This window comes from Pteronotus mesoamericanus, unplaced genomic scaffold (genome assembly GCF_021234165.1).
Source record: "Pteronotus mesoamericanus isolate MK-2021 breed Mesoamerican mustached bat unplaced genomic scaffold, CSHL_Meso_final scaffold_36, whole genome shotgun sequence".
In the NCBI taxonomy this organism is placed as follows: Eukaryota; Metazoa; Chordata; class Mammalia; order Chiroptera; family Mormoopidae; genus Pteronotus; species Pteronotus mesoamericanus.
In genome coordinates, this window is record NW_026555313.1 from 7,641,495 (window position 1) to 7,664,965 (window position 23,471).

Consider the following 23,471-nt stretch of genomic DNA (forward strand, 5'->3'; position numbering starts at 1 on the left):
ACAATCTATTTAAATCCATTTTCTTTATTTTGAGTGTCTCTATTTTAATATATACCCTTCCAATATATGAATACATTACAGATATAGTACAGCTTACATATCTCAGGTAAACTAGACAATTCAAACAATTATCGTGATAAAAATAGGGTAAATATGCTACTTTTAGTCTTAATCAGATAATTTATGAGAAAGTGATGCTATGATCTTAGATCATTTTGATAACAATTTTAATTCTTTACTTTGATATTTTTGAAAGACCTGAAATATTTCAATACAGAGAGACTTTTCTCTCTCTTCTGTAAGTATGCAAAGAAACATTTGTCTTCTTTGAGAGTAACCACTGAGCCATTGCCAAAAGTGAAAATTAAACGGAATCCAAAGGTCACATCTACTGTTCTCACTAATAGTCTCTGTCTCCTATCTTTAGTGACTTTGATATGTCCTTAGTGTCTATGATATTTTCAAATGTTACAAATATTTTCAATGCAAAACCCATAATATTTTTCTGTGAAGTTGTTCACAATGTATTTATTACAGACAGACATTTCCCTTTGGTTTATCTTTGTTCTTCTATAGCTACCATATGGTTTCCCAAATTCTATTTTTATACTATTTAATACTTTTTGACAAAGATGATTTATTAATTACATAAATGTGATTTACTTTTATGCCTTTGCAAAATATTCTTATAAATATGTTAAAAATTATATCAAGTCTCTTTGAGAAACCATATGTTCCATTTTTGATGTGAGAAATATAACCAATAATTGCTGTTATATAGCACACAAGAATTAAATGATCCTTAGAGATACTGAATTTCATTATTTGAAAATTCACTGTGGTTCCAGCCACACATAGATATACAGCTATTTTGTACTCAAAGATAACTTACTGAAGCTTGTTCACAGAACGAAGCTTTCCCCTGATATCTTTCCCTATCCCTACCCTCTCCCTCCCATATCCTTGGAAGTATTATCCCAAATGTTCTTCAGGATTTAAATAACAATATTTAAAAGACACTTAACACCCCAATAGGGAATTTGCTGGCATGACACGAACAATACGGTTAGTCCAGATGCTGTATTCAAACTGTATTGGCCCATTGAAAAAATAGATATAACCTATAAGGAAAAGAGCAAAAAATGTTTTCAGTTTTAAAACAATAAGGCTTTATTCCAGCTACCATTAAAAGTCTATTCTATTAGATCCCACTTTTTTTTTAACATGACAATGTTTATCTTATTTATCTTTATAAACCCTGATAATGTTTTAATTATTGCTTATAGTTTAAGGGGGGGAAAGGGTGTAAAGTTTCCCAGTTCTCCTAAATTATTACCTCAAGTTAGTTGTCTTGCCATGAGCTCTCACTTTGATGCCTGAAGTACTGATTAATTATTTGTTGTAAGTTAGGGATAATATCTCTTTTCATAATTAAAGTAAAAACCATTATATAGTTATGATAACCATTGGTCTTCATATATAAATTCCCCGCCTTGATCTGAATTATCGCAATAACTCCTTGCATTTGGCACCTTTAAGTGTGGTTTAAGATAATGGCTAAGTTTGGGCATCTTTTATTTGTAAGATTAGCAATCATTAAGTAAAATGCTCATTTATTCTATGCATAGTATTTCTTTTTGTTTGCTGTCTGTGGATGTAGTCACACAGGAACGACTAATTTCTTAAGTGCCATACATGGATTATCACACCTAAGTCCTGCATAAACACCTTTTATAAGGGAAATGATTTTGAGGAGCTGCAGAAACCCTCCATTATAGTCAGTACAATGAACTTAGTTACCATTTTTCTCGTAGACAGCATCTACATTATCACCAATTCCTGGGAAGTCCTCTTCTATGAGTCTGGGGTAGTCTTTATCCATCTTATTGTTAGTATTATCATAGCTATATAATAAGAAAAAAAAAACCTCTTAAGTAGGTTGTATTTTTTTAGAAATTACCTTAAAAATGATACAATGGATACAATAGCATTTTTCAAAATTGACAAGTTTTAAAATTTTAAGTTCATTTAAAACATCTCGTAGCTTTCTAAAATAAGGAATTACAATACTGAGTGTTTAGTGCATGTTAGGTGAGTATTTTTTGACTTGCCTAAAGGTCATCCTTGTAAAGACGGTTACAAGCTCATTTCCATTTTACAAAGTGCATATCTATTGTAAAAGTATGTTATTAGGAAAATGTTCTGGGAATGAAATCAATATATATTAATGCATTGAACAATTTTCTCTTGGTATCCCATTATGTGTAAAAGAGATGGCTTTAGCACAGTTGAGCTATGACAAACAGCTAAGGAAGAAAAGAATGGCTCAGATAAGGTGAGAATTATATAAATACGTGTATTTTCAAGAGGACTTGAAACTTCAAAATTTCTGTCTGAGAGGCTGCCTGCAGGAGATGACACAGTACGGAAATTAATACGACGGGTTTAGCATATTAAATAAAGCATGAGATAATTTAAAGTAGTGAGAGATGTCCAAGACTCACTTTGCCTCTATGACACAAGATAATGGGTCAGCAAGTGTGGCTGCCGTACCTCCAGACTTGGCTTCCTGAGAAGAAGAGAGTCTTCCCTGTATCCTCAAAGTGAACAGCCGCACTTAACTTTTTAATCTCCTTTGGAAATCCTAGTTCGGATATTTTTTTGGGATAACCTTCCTGAATGTCATAACCATTCAGAGCCCAAAATTTTCTTCCTAGAATAAGTAAAAGATGGTTTTATTATCCAAGAGAATCTACTAGGAGTCACACATATACATATTTACTTTAACAAAGAAAGACTCATCTTATACATTTAGAAATAAATTCATATTTGTGGTCAATAATCAATTATTTAGAAATCAATTAGTGTTGGTGGTCACCATGTTTATGAAATGTAGAAATATGAATATTCTTCAAACAAAAATATGACTTAAGGTTTTAATTTCCTAATTATGAATATGGCCAACCAAATACAACAATTAATTTGGCAACTCACTACTTCTGGATATTAAGTTTAAAGCTGCGTGAAAAATACATTAAGATTTTTGCATGAATAAGAAGCACAGCAGGAACAGTAAGTAGACTAAAAACTCTAATTTTATATGAGGTAAAAATTTGTTATTTCTACCTCTAAAAAATAACTTCATTATAACATTAATTATAATAGTCAACCAATAGAAACAATGTCAGTCGAAGGCTATGTAACCATTATAAATTATAATCATGAAGGTGGAGTGACAATTTGGAAAATTTTTCATGATTTTGTGTGAAGGTTACAAGTAGAATATTAAAATGTATATGTAACATTAATATAAACATTTAAAAATGTATGTTACCTATAGTGAAGGACTAGAAAAGAAAGTGAGAAAATGAAATATGGTAAATAGACTTTTTAGGAGGGGGAATTATGGATAATATTTTTTCAGTTTTTCAAAATGTACATTGTTACAGTGCTTACTCAGTAAAAAATTTTTATTTTACTTTTTAAATATTTTATTTAAATATTTTTTAGAGAGCAGAGAAGGGGAGGAGAAAGGGAGGGACAGAAATATCAATGTGCAAGAGATACATCAATTGGTTGCCTCTCACAAGCCCCCAGCTGGGGACCTGGCTCAGGACCCAGGCAAGTGCCCTGACTGGAAATAGAACCAGCAACCTTTCCGTTCACAGGCCGGCCCTCAGTCCACTGAGCCACACCAGCCAGGGCTGTAAATAATTTTAAAAGAAAATAGGAAAACTGACATGGTTGCTGTGAAACAAAGAGTAGATATTTATCACATACAAGGGGGGACTCGAAAAAACCAGGATTATCTTCTGGTGAGCAGGCCCTTTGTAGTACCAGCTTCCCCCACTCCCAGGTTAGAGCCCATCTGTATCAGTGCACCAGGCTGCATTGTTGTGAGAGCCGTGTTCAGCTTCAGTGAATTCATTTGCCCATTTCATGACGGATGATTTACATGCGTGCCTGCCCACACCACACTGAGTGTTCAGCAGTTTTCGACCAAAAATATCATGACCCTCACCCTATGTATTCACCCGATCTTGCCCTGAGCAACTAATTTTTGTTTCTGCAGATAAAAAAAAGTCCTCAAAATGAAATGTTTTGCTGATATGGAAGAGGTGAAACAAAAAAACGGCAGCAGCACTAAAAGGCATCAGTCAGAGTTCAAAAACTGCTTTGAGCAAAGGAAAAAACATCTCGATAGATGAATTGCATCAAAAGAAGAGTACTTGGAAGGTGTTGAAGTTTAAGCATGTAAGAATAAATACACAATTTTCATAAATAAATTCCAGTTTTTGGGTCCCCCTCATATTTATTACAGCCTTATATATTTATCATACTAATGTAGACTTTTTACTTGCCAAATCTGAGGATACTTGATAGAAAGGTTTCAGGTGCTTTCTGTATTCCATTTTGTTATACTTGATTCTTAATTTAGGTATATTTTCAGGGGTGACCATTTTACTAAGCCTCTGGTAGCACCAAGTTCATCCCCACCTACCTTGAACATGTGGGAGGCCTTGTCAGTGGAAGGCTTACCTCTAAAGATGAAGATAAGGTCATGGGAAGGATGCTCATATGCAGCATCAATACGGTTGGGAAGTTCTGGCCAAAACGATTTTGTCAAAAACAGCTCCGCATCAACCTGCTGAGGATGCAGGCGCCAGAAGAATCTAACACAAAAATGAAAATACACTTTTCTCTCACTTTGTAAGTGCAGTTTTTGTATCCTGCTAGCTACCTGTCTCTACATCAATGCAGATAAACTAGACATAACCATTCTCTAACACCTGTGAAGGAGGAAAGGTTTCCATTTCCCTTTAAGTGCCAGTTAACCAAGCTGTTGCTATCCTAACTCCAGCCTAAACTATTAAAATTTAAAGTCTCACAGAGCCTTTGTGAAAGGCTGTTTAAGTCCTTTATGGGTTGAGACCGTGTTTTGCTCAATTTTGTGTGTCTTGCAAGTGACAAGCAAACTTGCCAGGCCCTGCATAGAGCTCTGGCAAGGAAACGGGAGTGACATAAACTATGTTGGCCAAGGTCTCATGGCCTGTGGAACCTGAATGAGAAAATACCTGCAGTATAGCATAGTGTCACTAGAGCCATAATGGGGGAGGTGGACATGCTCATGGGTCACAGATGAGGAAACAATGACTTGATGAGTGAATAAATGGAACAAAATAAGCTTATAAGCATATCAAAATTAAAAATTAATATTTCACTTTTCATTGCCTACAGGTTTATGATGTAAAGCACTCCCCCTCTCATTGTCCCACATGTGTAACCAGTGCAAAGCTTTCCACACCAAAAGGAATTCATGTGGACATTATGAGTAACAGTTTATTAATACAGCAATCAATTGCTATATTTGTGTTTTTAAATAAATTGGATTTATATATTTACTTGATTATCTTTCTAAAAAAGACTATACCAAAGGTATAAATCTATCTGCACAATGCCAAGGTTATTCGTTGAAAAGTAAAATGTTGATTCATTAGTCATTTATTTCATCTGAAGTAGGTAAATAAACTGCTCAATGTTCTACTATTTTCACTGTTAACTGCACCGTTGGAAGAGTGACTGGATGTTTTGGTAATCTGCAGACACAGCTTCACAAATGTTTGTTACATGCAGATTTTATAAAATAATGTCAAGAATACCTGTCTTTAAAGATTATTGTTTCTCCTCGGAGACTGGTGATGGCATCAAGTGATAAGGAGGGATCACATTTGTCTGGTGTTTTGGGGTGCTTAGGATTGGGGTCTTCATCTCCTGGGCCTGCAATCATAAAATAAACGAAGGGAGTTACCGAGGATGACCTTGTGGATGACCTGGTGCTGCTGATGGAGAGTCAGGGAGGGTTGCCTCCAGGGAGGGCAGTAAATCCTGTCTTATAGAGACACAACGTTCCAAACGCCATGTAGTCCCACTTCCTTCCTCCTGGGCTACCAAGGTCTTGCTGGTGGGACTTCCCCTTCTGCTTTCCTCCTTCAAGACCCTTTGAGATTCATCTGAAGTACAAACTTGGGTTTCCTGAGGATGATGACAGAAATGGGGGTAGGGGATTTTGAGGAAATTTTCCCCGTACTTCGCACAACCTAGTGACAGACGGTCCTGGAGAAACACATTCGCTTATAGCTATTTCTGGTGGCCCATTGTTGCTGTGGGAGTCCTTACCTTAGCTCTTTCTCTTGCCTGTTTTTCCAGGTGTCAACATCAGCTAATGTTGCTTTACCAGTTTACCACAGTGCAGCTGCAGCTCAGTGAAAAGCCAGAGTCAGGCTTTCAGCAACACTATGATTTGCCACATGATTGTAACTTTTCCAGCTCACATGAGTGCAAAAGGGGTGCAGTACACAGTAACCATTCTAAACTGATTTTTCTCTATCTAGTTCACATGGGTTCTATCAAATCTCCTTGTCACAATATTGCAGAAATAATAAGAACTGCAAAGCACTTGTCCAAACCTACACTAGCTACTACAGTCGTTTTAAATCCAGAGGGAAAAATGGGTTGGGTGTTAGGAGCAAGTTTTCTGAGCTGTGTCCTGGAAGTGTTTACACTGATGGCCATGCACCATGGCTTCAACTCTATTTTTGGCAGGTAATATTGCTTCTTTGGGTTTGGGTTTAATTGCTTTATAAATATTTTTGACAATTTGGAAGGAAAAAAGGAAGAGAATCATACAATAGTCAATGTAGATGTTGATTGAAAACTACTACAGGCCACTTGAATGGTTTATACTGTGGCAAACAGGAGTGGCTGAAAGAATGCCCAGGATTTACAAAAGCTGGTTAAGATACCACTTTCATCCCCAGCTGTAGGTATGTGATTTAAACTCTACAGGGCTTAGTGTTTTCATTGGTTAAATGGGGGATAAAATATTTTCTTTTCTTATGTCAGAGGTTTTTTTGAGGGTATCAAATGTATCCTGCAATGTAAAAAGCACAAATATAAAGAGTTGTATTCTATAAAAACCTTGGAGAATAGACTATTTCTACTTGAGCAGGTAGGTCGATTTGGAAAATATAAATGGGCATGTTGTCTCAGGTTTTAGTGACAATCCCACAAGAGCAAAAGTAATAATGGTAAATTCACTAATAATTTAGAAAATAAATGTATAAATCTATTTTGCCTTTAAGATGATAAATGAAGAATTACCATAGAGAGACTGGATCCCTTGCACGTCGTCATCAGGAAGCATGAAGTGACTTTTGCCGGTGTAGGTGTAGATGGGAAACATGAGTGCCCCCGGGTCCTTGGAGTGGTCGAGACCCAACGAGTGGCCAAATTCATGGGCAGCCACAAGAAATAAGTTGTAGCCTGAACAAAAGCAAAGGCACAAGGAGAAAATAAGGTCCTCCAATGACTAGTTAATTAAGGAGACGCTATTTTCCTCATCCGACTTGTGTATCATTATTTCCCTTCCTTTGCTATTTTACTCACTTTTTAAAATTAACATTCAGTTGCTTGAAGTAAGATTCAAAACTTGGTTTAATCTCTATAAATAACTTAGTGCTCTCACTATAGTTGTCTACGTAATTAGAATAGCAACAGATTGCTCCCAAATAATTATAATCAATAAGAATTTACTAGCAGTCCTGACTTGTTCTCTGTTTCCTCAGGTCAGATGAGGAAAGTGTGTTGTGTGAGGGTTCGTGCACGGATTTACAGCAGTGAGTATGTGAAACAGACTTTATTCTTGTATTACTATTTATTAATTATCGTATTATTTTTCTATATGAACAACTACTTTTTCCCCATCCTGTATATGGGATGCTGCCTGGAACATCATCTAAACAGGAGGCAGCATCCAAAAGGATGATAACCAGAGATGGAGAATGCAGTGAATAGGTCTCTGAGAATCTACTCGGGAACAAATTCCACCCAAAGGATCCTTTTCAGAATATCTCTAGACCTTAGAGTTCAGAGAAACAGAAATTCTGAAAAGGATTGGCCAACTAACCTCTACTTTAAGACTATAATTCTATATTTGCATTATTTCCTCTACTCATTCTTTCCACCAGTTTTTTAGCCACCTAACACTGTACTAGTATTTTAAATTGGAAAAAGACAAAAAGATTAAAAGAAAGAACACAAGAAAACTGGAGCCAGTGGTTTCAATGTGACCATAAATACCCTTTGCTATCAGAACCTATGCATCAAGAAAATGTATAAATAACTCAGCAAATTGTGCAGATCATGAGAGCAATCAAAGTTCACATAATCTAAGTGACGAATAATTTGGCCTTTAGCTGAAAAGTTAATCCTGATTTATTTGTGGATATTTTCATTAATTTCTATTAAATATTTCAAACCCAGAATTTATGCAGAAACCTGAAACTGAGGTTTATTTTGGTTCTATCTTAAAAACAGTAAATGTTGTTCTTTCTTTCTAAAACTGTTCTTACCTGTGAAATACTCAGAAAATAAATATATAAACTCTCATCTTTCCTTCCAAAGACCGGTTGGAGGCAGTGGAATTGAGACACTGATCTTTCAAGGCCCAGTTTTACTCTTGGAAAAAATTCTTTTAATTTAAATTAATAATAAAAATTAACTATCTATAAAGACTACCTCTAACTGTTACAACTCAGGGTCAGTACAGTTTCAAAGTTACCGTAAGTCATAGTTGGAACAACCTGATTTTTTTTCCCCAAAATTAACTTTTCCAGTTCTTTAGAGCCTTGAAGATTCAAATACTGATTGAAGTTATTCAACCCTCAGTTTCATTTTTCTCTTGTAAATACAACTTTCATCTTGTCCATTTCATGCTGTTTGGAGTAAGACACTACCTTGGTTTGTTAGAGTGCTATGAATAAAATGAGTGATATAGACAAGTCTGAAACAGGTAACTCATATAACAGGAAACAGAAATTTGACTGGGCTTGTGCCTTAATATTTCTACCAGGGTAGAAATTTAAAAACAAAACAAAACAAAATTATTTAAACTCACATCAACTCATCTATGACCTGCATATCCAGCTATTTTAGGATAAATATTTGTAATAATCTGCACTTACAGACCAAAAGGTAATCCACAATAACAACATATTGGTCAACAGAAAAACAAAGTGAGCTAGGAACCCTCAAGTCACTAAACTAGGCAGATTTTGCTCGCTTTTAATGTTTTTACATTGGTTTATAGAAATGTCACTGTAGAGACTAATAAGAATAAGATAAACTTTTGTACCTTTTTGGAAAATATCAAATGCCAAATATAATTTATATGTATTTACACATAATGCATATGTTTTTTAACTTCTTATCAATGGATTCATTGTCTAATCTAATCTAATAATCATTAATTATATCTTTATAAGAAATATTACCTTTGGAACAACTTGTCCAAGTTTCATCATCATCAAAATGGGCATCTCCTCCATAATTGGGCCCAGGAGGGAAAGCGTGAGCCAGCAGACCAGAGGGCCCATCAAATGGGTAGAAGTCCCCATGTTCTACACAAAAGCAAGAGTTAATAATCTAGTTATACCCAGCAGTGCCTAGCACAGGAGCTTGGTGAATTTTTGTTGAATTCTGTACAAAGTAATGAAAGGCTTAAAGAATAAATTTTAAAATAGAGCCAATTAAAGTGCAGAATATACAAATATTTCAAAAATGATTCTGAATCATTACCTTTAGTTCCAAAAGAGATCATGATATCAGCGGTGCCATTGTGAAGTCTGGTAAAATTCAGAGGTGTCACATCAGACCAAACTTTGAAGGCTTTTTTGAATGCCTTTTCAACTTCAGAGTGAGTCATATCAGGGGTATAATTCACAATTCTAGTCAATAGAAAAAGTGTCAATTAAATTTTTAGAAGGTAGAAGTTATTTGAGAATATATTTTCTTAGAATACAGCTCTTTAACTCAGAATGCAATGGTATCTCTAATAGTTCTACTAGAGGTCCATTGTTTTAAAGAACTTATTAATTATGATGTCATACAGAGATTTAAAAATAAAGAATTCATTCAGACATTTTGAGTACCTCCAAATATCTTACCAGTTGGCATTTTAAATTTAAAGTATTCACATATTTAATAAAACTTATATTGCATGCTGGGAGTTTAGAATTGTATTGCTACAGCCTAAGTAAATAAATTAATTCTATAAAGTTCCTTAAGAGAGTAGAACTCTCTCTTTTTAGCATTGTTATAATAAATAGGCCTGATGCACTACATTTGCAAATTTTATGAAACCTACTTTTATTTCTATTTTGATTCATATCTAAAAGAAATACTTTGAGATTTCCAATGAAAAAATAACACCAGTTAACGTAACAATAATTGATGTTATGAGGTATTTTCATCAACAGTATTAGTTATTCCTGGACTTACTAACTTCCAGTTAAATATTTAAGCCCTATCTTTAAAAAAATGGGACCATACATATTCTGTCACTGTAAGCTTATGCTGAAAAGTAGACATTTAATACTATAAAAAACTAACAAAAATTAAAGGAAGATAGCTTATGATTTACCTGTAGGTTAAATTCATTTTGGACCATTTGAGAGTTCTAGGGAAAACATTGTATTCACCCACATCAGGAACCCCGCATCTTGGTTTTTTCATGATATCTAAGGTGTTGTCGTCAAGTCTGCCAGTCACCTCTAAGCCAAAAAAAGACTGCATTTCTCGGAGCCTGTCTACCATGGAGTTTGCTGCAGTCTTTTTCAGGATCCCTGCAGGATTCAGGGGATGGTAGTATGACCTGAGGTAGTGCTAGAAAAGAGACCAAAATGACCTGCTTTTAAAATAGAAGGGCATTTATGATTTATATCACACCATTGGGGCTGGCAAGATACTCATACCTCTGCAAATTGGAAGTCTTCCTCAGACAAATCTTCATCATCCTCAGCACTGGGAATGGGCAGCGGCCAACAATGAGTCCAGCTCAAGAAGAGGAAGGCAGCCAGGACACCTGAATGCATCTTGAATGGTTGTGCCTGAAGGCTGCTGCTTCACCACGGACAAGCACCTTTACTTTTATAGGCCTACCATGGTGAGTCATCATTTATGGACGAGTTTCAACTTCCTAGTCAGTTGAAGGTAAACATGCTTACATGGCGACTTTTTTTCTCCCAAGAAGTGTGGTTTGTGGTAGCATTTGAGGGAAATATAAAATGAGGGCATCTCTCATTTCAGCAGGGTCTCAAATACCATCTGGTAAAATAAATGGCCTCAGCATATTTACGGATACTGTGGGAAGAAACAGAGAATAGTAAATTTTTCACTTCGCTTGGGAAAAATGATTTTCTCTTTGCAGAAAAGCACCTACTTTTACTTTTTCAGATAAGAGTATCAAGATAGTGTACTTACTTCCATAAAAAAGAAACCTGGTCCTACTTCCAGAATGTTTGTAATCCGGTGAGTTCTCAACTCTGTTTTCTTTAGAGTAACTAAAGAGAAATATTATACCTACCTGAGGGTCATGGAACTGGACCAGAACCAATCTGGGACTTGGAGGCATTACCACACTTCCACGGAACTGAATGTCGTGGTTGGATTTAAAAGCGCGGTGTGACATCTCAGGGGACATGGAATCTTGCATGAGTTCCCCACAGGTCCAGGCAGAGGGAGAAAAGCATATTGGAATAAAATATATGGAAATACAGTATAATGGCTAACACACATTGAGGGATTTATTGCATGCTAGGCTTAAACTGTATTATTTAATCCTTACAAGAGCCTTATAAAGTAGGTACTATTGAAAAGCTTGTTTTCACTTTGTATCTAAATAATCTGAGACATAGAGAAGTTAAAATACCTGTTTAAGGTCATTTGGTTAATAAGTGGTATTTCCAGAATATGAATCCAGGCCAGTAGACTCAGACTTCATGTTCTTAACCATCATCCAATATGGTGTCTACTCCATCCATTTTCAGATATTTTCTTAAAAACTGAGCTTCTTGGTTCTCACACCTCTGGAGTAGCCAGGAAAATCGGGGCTCTAGGTAAATACATGTCCAGTTTCTAATTTCTCAGTTTTTATTTTTAATTTTGAATAATAGTAGTATTTTTTTTCAAAAACAATTCAGGAAAATAGTCTTCTAGGGGCCTCTAGTATATTATTCCTTTCAGAACATCACACATTTAATACCATGAAATCAGAATGCCATTTTGGTCCTTCACAAAGGTAAGAGACCGCAGATTTATTGAATGATTGAAAATGCAAGTTAATTTCAATGACTGAGAGTCAGAGAGAAACTCAGGTCAGAAACATATTAAGACAAAGGGAAGAGGCATGAATGTAACCTTAGGGTGAGTAGGGAAGGGAGACCCGCAACATGTGGGAAAAATACTATAATCTACATTAGCCAGTACCTCAGAGAAAACCAGAAAAGCCTATAAAATGTTAACAATTGCATATGGGATTGAAAGTGGGAATTGAGAAAAATTTATTGTGCTTTTATCCAAGATAGAGCCAAATAGATACTTACAACAGATACTTAAAATAGATACTTACAACTTATTTCCAATGAGTTCAAGATTAGATTTGGGCTCAATCAGAAATGCTAAACAATAATTTGTTTCCAGCCTTCTCTGTGTACCACATTTAATTTTCAGATTAAGAGAAAATTATGCGAAAGTTTGATTCATCTATTAAGTTTGTAGAAAATTAGTTCATTAAAAAGCATTAGTTTTTAGCAATAAATGTTCATAATCTTTTAGTCTCTTTAGATAATAATCCATGATGAAGTTTAGAACAAGTGACATTTTGTTTAATGTTTGAAAGTGGGACAAAATAATCAAATAGGCTAACAGTACTTGCAAATTTCCATAGACTTATAGAAATATTATTACTTTAAAATAGAATTTTTTAAGAGCCCTTTTATGTATTAAAATAATCAATATTGATTGGGCATTGACTATATAGGATACCATGAAGGTGAAGGATGAGAGCCTTTTTGTAAATCATATAATATTATTTCTCCCACCAGAAACAGTTTAGTGAGAAATGAAAATATATAAATGTCATTGTTTTTCAACTTTAAAAATAAGGCTTATTGTCAAACAGCTCCAGTATTTATTTGGTTATCATTTCATTTAAGAATGTCAGCAGTACACCAGTAATGGGGTGAGGATTTTCTTTACTCAGGCTGGAAGATCTTTTCACCCTCTAGGCTAGGCTAGAAGTTTTATTTTGGTGAACCCTCTATACTAACTGAAATAAGATAGAGAAGGAACACATGCTTCTAACCCTACTAAGTCACAAACACCCTCTTTGGTACTTGCTTACCTTCTCAGCTATATGACAGCCATTGGCCAATTCATCCTCTTAAGTTCTGAGTTCTGCTCCAGTGTTCCTGTTCCTGGGGATGACTTCCAAGCATTAGTTAATGTCCTAGGCCAAGCGTCATTATCCCCCGGGCTTATTACAAGGACTGATTGAAGAGTTCACACTACTCTAGGGTAACCAGAAATAACCAAAATAGCTTTTGCACTTGATCATGACCCTTTCCATCCTCCAGCTTTCTAACCCTCATAGTTTCTGGGTGGTGAGTGCTCTTTTATATGTATGCACTTATCACCTTGGAGAGGAAAAAAAGTTTAATTTATACTCGAGCACACTTTGTACATTTTTTCTTTATTCAGAGGCTTCTAGTTTTATACTCTCCCCATGTCTATGCCAATGCCACCCACCTAGCTTATTCTTCCTTTTCTGACCCTTGGTATTCTCATGTTCCTTTCCTACAGTTTGATAGAACTTCATTTTGTCTTATTCAACCTTTTGTTTGAAATAAAGCACAAACATCTAAAAAAAACCCACAAGAATATCAACTGTGCAAAAGAAAAACACAGAAAGGTTAATGAGAACATACTGTTACACATTCTATAAATTTTCTTAGTATTATAAATAAAAATTCCTCAGATTTAAGTAGAAATTAATTCCTTAAGGAAAAAAAAATCAGACAGCTTGCCTATAGGCTATTGTTCACACAGGAGCAGTTTTAAGATGGTGATCAGGATGTGTCAGCCAAACTGCTTGTCCACACAAGTCCTTATCTTGGGCTGTTAATTGTTAAGATGAAAGCCTGGCCTCTGGTTAGCACCAGTGAAGGGTTTGAGGTTTCAAATGATACCTTTAACACAATGAGTCTGAGTTGGCTTTTACAAATGGTTTTAACAATCCTAGCTACTGGGAAATTTGAAAACCTGTAGAATGAGCAAACAGAACTGTGGACTAAATTAGGAATATGTATCTACAGTTGATTCAGACATAAGCAATGTGGGACTTTTTAAAACATATCGTCATGAGTCTCTAAATTAAAAACAATCCCTAAGAGAGAACCAAAGGTACGCATGAATGACCCTTGAGTAAAGCACAGGGGGATTCCAGATTAGGAATAATAGAAACAATGGGCCATTTGAGTTGGCTTAATATTATGAAAATTTTGTTAATGAAAGAATCTTTAAGGTAAAAATTTGGCTTCAGTTTAGAGTGTTATGAATTATGACTGTTGACAACAAATGACAGTATTATCTTTATTTTTCTGAAAGGTAACTGATTTGATTCTGTGCGACTGCATGAAGTAATGATTTTTATAAACCCCCTCTGAAGGTGGTTTGTTCTAGTGTCTGATTTTTACCCCCAGAATCCCAAGGAAAGTGTTTACATACTCTTAAAAGGAGAACTGCACTAGAATTTAAACACCCAATCATACTGTCAACATAAGAAACGTCCAAACGTGTAGACAATTTTTATAAGAATTTGAGCTAAAACTGACAATGTACGCTGGCGAGCAATATCTAAAATTTACTACGGAAAAATAAGAGTTCTGGAGTTTATTTCATGCATTTCAGATTAAGGACAGAAAGTAAGAAAGATTACATGAAGGTAGGAGAAAGCAAGGGAGATCAGATTATGGGACAATTAAGATTATTCGCTCGCTTGAGGATGGTCAGGTTTTAGAAGGAGGGGCCTGAAAGGGGGCATTTCAAAGTGTGTTAACCTCAATGCACAGAATCAATAGACAGGGTTTGCTTAAGGCAAAGATGGCACTTGCTAAAAAAGTTGTTAGTCTGGGGCACGACTACCCACCACGACCTGCCCAGATAGGAGTTTATAAACAGAACACCTTGTGAGGTTACTTTCCATAGCACACCTTTTTCATCCACAATATGTATACCCCAGAGGAAGGTGTAAGAGTGCCCCCCGCCCCCGAACTCTTTATGCACAGTCAATCACAGCATAATCCCCAGACGAAATCTCCAGGTTGGTGCCAAGTGCAAAGGATGTCATTTTCGGTGCTGCAGCTGCAAAGCAGAAGATCAGCAATTTAGGAGGTCATTTACTTTTAGCATCTGAATCACATGCTCTTCAGGGATGCTGTATTCATACTGGGTTGATCCACAAGAAAAAAAAAATCTGCAAGGAAAAAAAGGAAATTCTTTTTCGTTCTTACGAGTGTGAGGTCTGAAAGTCAAGACTTAATTTCCAAGGTTCGCTTCCTAATGAATTTTCATTTTTATTGTGTTTTGTTAAAAAGAGTGGTTACTGAATGTCCATTTCTGCCAGATTTAACCAAATACTGTAAGAGAAAACAACTAGGAATAGAACACATATCCTAGCCCACTGCTGCCCAAATGTCTTTCAAAAAGGAAAACATCTAGATATAAACAAGCAAGAAAAATAGGGACTTCGTGGTTTTAACAAGCAATTTTGCTATATTTAAAGGTTTCTAATATTTAAACAATGAAGCAAAAAGTCTATTTTTAAAATAGCCTAGCCTCACCTTGTTACCTTAATTCACTAAAGTAGTTGTTACATATTTTTAAATCAATTTTCTGATTTAAAAAAGTAATAACCTTATTAATGCCTGGAAAACAGGAAAAAACCTAGAAAAAAATTCCTGTAATACCCCAAGATTTTTTAGATAATTCTCATGTATTTCCTTAAAGTTGATCTATTTAGATGGTAATCTAAATAGGTTTTTAACTTCAAGGTTTTTAAACACAGCATTTTCTAGAACAGAAAATCTTGCCATATTGTTGTTTTGTTGCATCTACTTTATTTTCAATTCCAGGAAACCCATATTTAATGCATATGGGGTAATCAGCTTCCATATTTTGCCTTTCTTCATTGAATTTATCATAAAATTGAGAATAAACTCAAAATTGCAGAGAAAATACATTTTAATAATGCTATGCATTAAATAGGTTAATATTTTCCATTTTTCTATATGCTCTAGTTAGTTAATGTCAGAAAATTATAGAAAGGGCTTCACTGCAACCATGAACAGACAACAAAGAATTCGACCTCAGTTTGGCTGCTAGGATGATCTCATACTTCCAGTACTTGTCCACAGTAAAAAAGGTGGTCATCTCAGTGTTAGGCTCATGGACAGCAGCCTTGATCGCTTGAGTGTCTCCTGGGGATCTAAGCTCACAGATTTCCTTGGGCTGTCCTTCCAGCATTGCAGGAGGGCCTCAGACATTTTTTTCTGTTAATAATAGTGAGTCAAAGAAAGACCTTATTCTAGGCAGGAAAGTTATAACCAAGCAACTGAAACATGTCTAAGTCAAGGAATGTGATCAGTTGACTTTTAAGATGCAAAGAAATCATTTTAAGCTATAGATTATAAGATGGGTGTTTGGTGTTGTGCCTGTCCAGTGATCCAGCCTTTAACTAAATCTATGAGAGCCATGCAGAGATTGAGAACACAGGTTTCAGAATCAGCTACACCAGCAGAAATCCCAGTCTTCCATTTATTAGCTCCCTAACATAGAGCAATTTGTTTAATCTCACTGATACAGCAGTGAACAAAACACATCAAAATCCTGGTCCTCATGAAGCTGACACTCTAGCAGAAAGAGAGAGAGAATTATAAGGAGAAAAATAGAGCAGGAAAGAGGGATAGAGAGGAGTATTACAGTTTATATATGCATGCAGAGAAGGGCTCACTGTGAAAGTAATGTTTGAGTAAAGACGGGAGGGAGGTGAGGGTATGAGCCATGGGGCTATCTGGGGGAAGTTCTCAGCAGAGAGAACAGCAAGTGCCAAGGTCCTAAGGTATGAATGTGTCTGGTATATCTCAGGGAAGCAGGAAGGAGACCAGTGAGGAGAAAAGTTCCTGATCTTAACTAGACAAATGGCATCATCACAGTGCCTGTCATATAGATTATATGAGGATTAAATGACATAATGATTGAAGAGCATTTGCACATAGTAAACATCTGATGTTCTCCATTAATTCATAATAACTAACCTAAAATAGCACCCAGCAAAACTATCGTGTAAGGCATTCTTGTAGGCACGGGAAATATTGCATGAACAATATTGACCAAAAGCTCTTACATATTAGAAGGAGAAAGTGGACCCTGAAGAAAGGTAACTTATTGATAGGTATGTATGTTATTAAGGATATAGAATTAAGTGATGCTATAGAATTATTGGAGGCAGGACTGAGAGGATGAACATTTAGCTGAATGTCAAGGAAGACCCTTACAAAGAGATATATTTCAAACTGAGTCCAGAATGACAGGAGAGACTCAGCTTCTGGGAGCAGGGTGTTAGCCTAGGCAAAAGAAATGGGAAGCACAAAGGCACTAGGGTGGAAACGTGCTTCTGCTCAGGGAACAGGAAGAAACATGTGCTGGAGTACAGTAAACAAGGAGAATGATGGCAAAACTGAGCTGGAAAATTTACAAAGTGTCAAGCTGGGGTTTGTTTCCCAAGCTATTCCACTGTATGCCTCCCAAAGTAGGTATTAGGCCCAACGTTTGACTTACATGTCCTTAAAGAAAAAAAAAATTTTTTTTCTCTTGTAACTGCATAATGGCATCAAAGTGTAAAGTCTTAATTACATTTCTCTAGATTTTGGCCATTAAATGACCTCTACCGTGGACCTGAAACTAAGAAAATAATGACCCAACATGATTCCTTGATTTGCTTCAAATAATATCTGAATTTTTTTTGCCACCAAAAGTAAATTGCCAAATACAAAATAAGCATTAGCACTCTAGTTTGATGTCTATGTTAAAATGTGGTGGGAAAGACTTCATGTCGCGTATCATGGCTTATTCCTAATTCTTACTGTCTAATAACGCCTTATATTTCCCTGTGTTTTGGGGAAGGGTTATGGTGTGTTTTGGAGAGGGGCTTGGGGAAGGGCTCTCCATTTAAAGGTGGAGTCAATGTCCTTAATTTCCCATCTCCGGTCCTTCTGCTGCTAATCCCTTTTCTTGGGACCTCTTGCCAACTGATAGTTTCAGCCAATGGGAGGCACTGGAGAGCAGAAGAAAGCCAGGATTTCCTTGTCCTCTCCCTCCTCTTCCCTGAGAGATGTGGCCATCTCCAGTTCAGCTCCCGCTGAGCAGCCCCACCATGAGCTCTAGCTCCCCTTTCCAGCCCCTTCCCCAGATCACTCAGGCTTCCGGGTTGGTCCTGTCACCTGTTCCCTGTGTTCTTCTAGCTCCAGGGGCTGGTAGAGGCTTTTGGTGTTGTTAATTTCTGGGTCACTTCACTCTTTTTTATTTATATGCTTGCTTTTCCATCACCTGTGGAACTTAAACTTCTGTTTAATAGCTAAGTGGTTTCTGGCTCTTGTTGTATCCTGACTGATACAGTTGACAATATGAGTATTAAAATGGGAAAACAGAAATACACTTTCCAGTCCCAATCAGCACTGATTTACTGTATCTTCTATGTAATTTAATGCATATCTTCATGTATAAATTCTATGTAAATATATAAATATGATGCTATGTTCTTTGTTAATTAGATTATATTGTTATACATTAATTAGATTATGCATTTCGATTAATAAATCTCCCAGTATTAATAAAATTTTCTTCTCACAAAAAACTTAGAATGAACTTAATATAAATTATATGAATTTTAATAGGATAAATTTTATAAAATGGCAACCTGTACTCTGTACCAGCCCTGTACTTACTAAAGTTCAATGCACAATTATAAACCTTTCTTCTGAGATGGGAAAAAGATTTAGAGAATCTTAAGCTAGAGGTAAACAGAAAATTTAATTATTATAAAACATTCGCCTTGAGGTGAGGTTAAAAGTTTGGATGAAAAGTAAATGGAGGCCAACCTGATAACCCTGATTCCCTCAGAGTCGGACTTGCGCAAACTTGTGGAAAAAAAACTCTCCTCATTATTACATGTCTCAGGACTGCATTTTCTAAAAGGAGTGCTGTGAAACTCTATTCCATGGATGTCAGAGAAATTTCACCAAATTTAATAGCAGAAGGGAAGGGAAGGAGAAGGAAATTTCTATGGTCAAGTAAGTTTAGGAAATTTTGGGTTAAACAACTGTGAACCAGTTTCTTTCCCAGAGGACTTCTCAGAGCTTTATGACATTACGAAAATCTAAGAAAGCGGTAGAGCTTGGAGTGGTTCCCGCAGGTATTTGAGCTTGGAATATTCTTTTTGGGTTGCTCCTTGCAGCATTGGAGTCCCACAGTACACAGACTGGGAAAAGCTGTTTTAGGGGATTTAGCAAGGCAATAAGTAGTTCTGTGATGAGAAGAAAACCAAATTTCAGCAAATCATAGAAGGCCTAGATACCTAGATCAATCTCAGAGATCCCTCTCTTGCTTGGGTGGATATACATCATCGGGTGGGGAACATCGGAGCCTCAGGGTCACTGGAGCAACAGCCAAACTCCTGTACAGGAACAGCAAACAGGTTAGAGTCTACAAGGAAACACAGTGCTGATGATCGAGGTCAATGCCAAACAACATTAGCTCTTCTAAAGATGTTTTAGATGGGTTCCCTAAGCATTCTTAATTACTTCTCTCCCCTGTTTTATATTTGGGGAAGAAAGACAAGAGCAAAAGCCTATAAGGATACCTTCCTCAGTGGTATTTCCCACGGCAAGTGACTCTGATACAACACAGTGCCCAACGGGTTCAGGTTGGAGCCATTGAGATTACCTCACTGATTTTGTTGTGCCCTTTGACCCTTAATTGTAAGACAGTAATGAATAGGAGAAAAATTATGGTCACTTTACTTTTAGTGAAAAAGTAGAATATATGACCACCATACAACTGTACAGTTATATCTAAATCCTAGTTAGTTTGGAATATGTAAAAGAAGTGGTGGATACTGACCTGTAGCAAGATAGACCAAAGCCTGTGAAGGGTGAATAATGAACAAACTAAACTATCAAGCAAAATAGAGACAGATTCAGAGAGAGCAGGATGACAGCTGGGGGAAGAGATTAGGTTAGAGAGCAGAGGGATTGAGCAAAAAGGAAAAAGGACTCTTGGAAATGGACAACAGTGTGGTGATGGGTGGGGGCATTTATAAGGAGGCTGAATGGAAATGGGAAAAAAAAACAATTAAAATTTTTTGTAAAAAACCAATCATAGGATTTGTGAGAAAATTGAATTGTAAAGCACTTGTCACATTGTAAGAGTTCCATAACTGTAATTGAGATTAGCTTTTGTTGTTGTTTATATTAATAATACCCAAAGCACCTGGCAAATGGTTAATGCTTAATGTACAGTAGCCACAAAAGATTAAAATCTGAATTAATGATAATAGAGTTTAATGAAAGTTTATTTTGGCACTATAAAAACAATTTCGGAGTTGCAAGCAATTGTGCTCACCTGAGGGAAATTCAAGCTTGAGACTTTAGATTGCTTTAAAGTATTTAGCAACATTTGCATAAAAACAATAAACATGTCAATAACAATAATTCTTATTGATTCAGGCAAAAGTCTCTGGCAGAAAGGACCTGGCAAACAAAAGTATTATTATGTAGTCCACATAAACACACTCACCCTCCTAATTCCACATTTGTCCAAGTTAGGAAAGTTTTTACAGCAAGATTTTCTAATGTTCATTAAGTTCCTGTTAGGCATATTTGCTAGCCAGTTTGGGGTCAGAGTGAAATGTCCTTTTTCTAATAAAAAAGTAGAGAGAATGTAGGCAGATATTTAATGCCTGTGTTAACTACCTCTTAGTATCATATTTAGTTGACATGGTACTGAAGAGTAGGAATATAATATGAAGCAGCAAACCATAAAGTAAAGATCATTGTTTTATATCTTAACATATGACAATGTTTTATTTCTGAATCACTGTATATTATTCCACCCCCCTGCAGTTTAAATGATCAACAATTGGTAAACTTTGCCCTACTTTTTTCAACCACAGAGGTAAAAACTGGTCCAAGTCAAACTGTATAGTGTTACCTCACAGTCTCTGGGGTGTCAGCTTAACCTTCCAAGACCTCAGAAAGCATTTTAATTAATTATTTTATTGCCATAATTGCCATTTGGTGGTGTGAGATAGAAAACTCAATGTTTTGAACACATATATAATGGACAGAGCAAGTGTCTCCCAAATGGGAGATTTCTGAAATTTTGACTACTCTTCAAGGTCAGTGATTACACAAGTTCAGGAGTAGGATTACACCAGTCCTAACTAAAGAGTATTCACCTTTCCCTTTGAAATTATTTGTCCAGAATTCATCATCATCAGAGTGAACACAGCTGCCCCGACCCTCACTAGGAGGAAAGGCATAAGACAGCTGTCCCATCAAGGGGCAAAGGACCCATCAGGTGGGGAAGAATCTCCATGTTCTCAAAGGGAAAAAGCTCAAATAATAACTGAGAAAGTAATCAAGACAAAAACAAAACTTATCACTTTGGGTAGAGTTAATTGAAAACTTGGAAGTCTTTGATAAACACAATGTTTTTGTTTTTTTCTCTTATGGTTCCAGGCGCTTCAGGAGCCATGGGCCTCATACAGATATAGCCAGTCCAAGAACCACACCACACACAACCAGTCCTAAAACTGGCATAGAAAACAGCATCAAGAAACCCTGATCACAAAGATATGGATCTCTTAAGAAGGTAGACCCGAAGTTCCTGAGGAACAACTGCTTTGCCAAGAAGCACAATAAGAAGGGCCTAAACAAGATGCAGGCCAACAACGCCAAGGTCATGGGCATATGTACCGAGGCTATCAAGGCCCTTGTGAAGCCCAAGAAGGTCAAGCCCAAGGCCCCAAAGGGCAGCAGCCACAAGCCCAATTGATTCGCATGCATCACTCACCCCCAGCTTGGAAACATGCTCAAGCTGGCTTCCCCAAGGGCCTCAGGCTCTGGCCAAGGCTCAAACCAAGCCCAGGCTGTGGCTGCAGCTGCAGCTCCTGCTCAGGCTCTGCTTCAGGCTCTGCTTCAGGCTCCCAAAGGTGCCCAGGCCCCAACGAAGGCTCCAGGGTAGAGGCCTGAGCAGTTTTTAAATCTTAAATAATTATAGTGTTGTTTATTTTAATAAAAAATACTCATAAACACATAAAAATGACGGCTATCTCTAAAGAAAATTTAATACATAATAGCGTACCTTAGATTTCTGATTCTATAGGTAAATAAAATGAATAATCAAATGGATAGATTTTAAAAGTACAATAATCTCTAAAATACCACATTTGAGGACTTACTGAAATGCTTCTGTGTATAAGTGTGTTAGTAAGAATAGTGAATTACGCTTCCAGATCTTTCCCCTGAAACTGTGGACCGTGTTGTCCAAGCAGCATTCAATCAGAATTTATTCAACTCAATTTATTTTATTGGGACACTGATGACATCATTATCTTCCTTCAAAGCTGATATAATAATGATGAGAAGATTGTCTTTTTTTTTTTTTTCTTGATTCAGGTTTATTTGTACCAATAGCACAGGAGCACACTAGTCCATGCAGGGATCAAAATCACACAAAGAGATAACATTGATGCTAGGATTAGAATCTTAACCATCTGAATAGGATAATCCAGAATACTATGTGTTACACCTAAAGTACTTCTTAATACATAAGTATATGATCTGCCAAAGCTGTACCTGCCAGCTAAAGCAACATCACACATGTACGAAGGAAAAATTATGAGCCACCTTTTTGCCTGTAGGTCAAGCTATCAGTTAGCCACTTCATTTTCTCAGGGAAATATTACATATCCCACTATCTCACCATATCAGGGACTCCATACCTTAGCAACTCCAAAGCATTTAACGTTTCAAAATCTAGTTGGCTGTTTGCTTGCATACCAAAGAAGGCTTGCAAATGCTGGAGTCTATTCCACAGATGTGTTGATCTCAAGGGAAAGTGATAAAAGGCTTTCAAATAGCACTAGAAAGAAAGCACATGACCATGCCCATTAAGTGGAGAAACTATATGCTGAATTAGAAGAACAGCAAGAGAAGGGGACTATTACCTCTGCAGGAAGCAATTCTGCCTTGGTAAAGTGACCCTGTTCCCTAGCAGTAGATAAGGGGACTGGTAGGGGCCGCGGACAACAACAGGAAGGCAATCTGCACAAGCACAGTTCCTCTGCTGCTCCGGAGCCTGCAGAGACCTCCATTTGGGGGTGGGGGTTTGGAGGGAGATAATCTGAGCCTCATGGAGACAGTTTTACAGTCAAATGTTGGCATATGATTATCTCTATTTTGTTTGCATCACTTTTGTTCAAGGACAAAACAAGGATAGCACATTCTTTTGCCTAA

At 36.5% G+C, this 23,471-nt stretch overlaps 1 protein-coding gene and 1 pseudogene across 1 annotated transcript; one reads left to right on the plus strand and one right to left on the minus strand.

Annotated features, from left to right (window-relative positions):
• Positions 1-1,020: 1,020 nt before the first annotated feature.
• On the minus strand, positions 1,021-10,931 carry MMP13 (matrix metallopeptidase 13). The gene is made up of 10 exons (XM_054592632.1): positions 10,812-10,931; positions 10,481-10,722; positions 9,637-9,785; positions 9,333-9,458; positions 7,162-7,323; positions 5,661-5,778; positions 4,540-4,673; positions 2,554-2,713; positions 1,801-1,904; positions 1,021-1,121 (listed from the first exon to the last, which is right to left on the minus strand). Exons 1-10 carry the CDS (start codon positions 10,929-10,931, stop codon positions 1,021-1,023), a joined length of 1,416 nt encoding a protein of 471 aa, XP_054448607.1.
• A 500-nt stretch (positions 10,932-11,431) lies between these two features.
• LOC129086103 (60S ribosomal protein L29-like) lies at positions 11,432-22,197 on the plus strand (annotated as a pseudogene).
• The last annotated feature ends 1,274 nt before the right edge of the window (positions 22,198-23,471 follow it).

Bases quoted from the DNA above. Each gene is read 5' to 3' on its own strand.
- MMP13 (XM_054592632.1), bottom strand. From the start codon at position 10,931: ATGCATTCAGGTGTCCTGGCTGCCTTCCTCTTCTTGAGCTGGACTCAT. The intron at 10,723-10,811 runs GTATGAGTATCT...TCTCTTTTCTAG, and splicing joins AAGACTTCCAATTTGCAGAG to CACTACCTCAGGTCATACTA. The intron at 5,779-7,161 runs GTAATTCTTCAT...TTATGATTGCAG, and splicing joins AGGGATCCAGTCTCTCTATG to GCCCAGGAGATGAAGACCCC.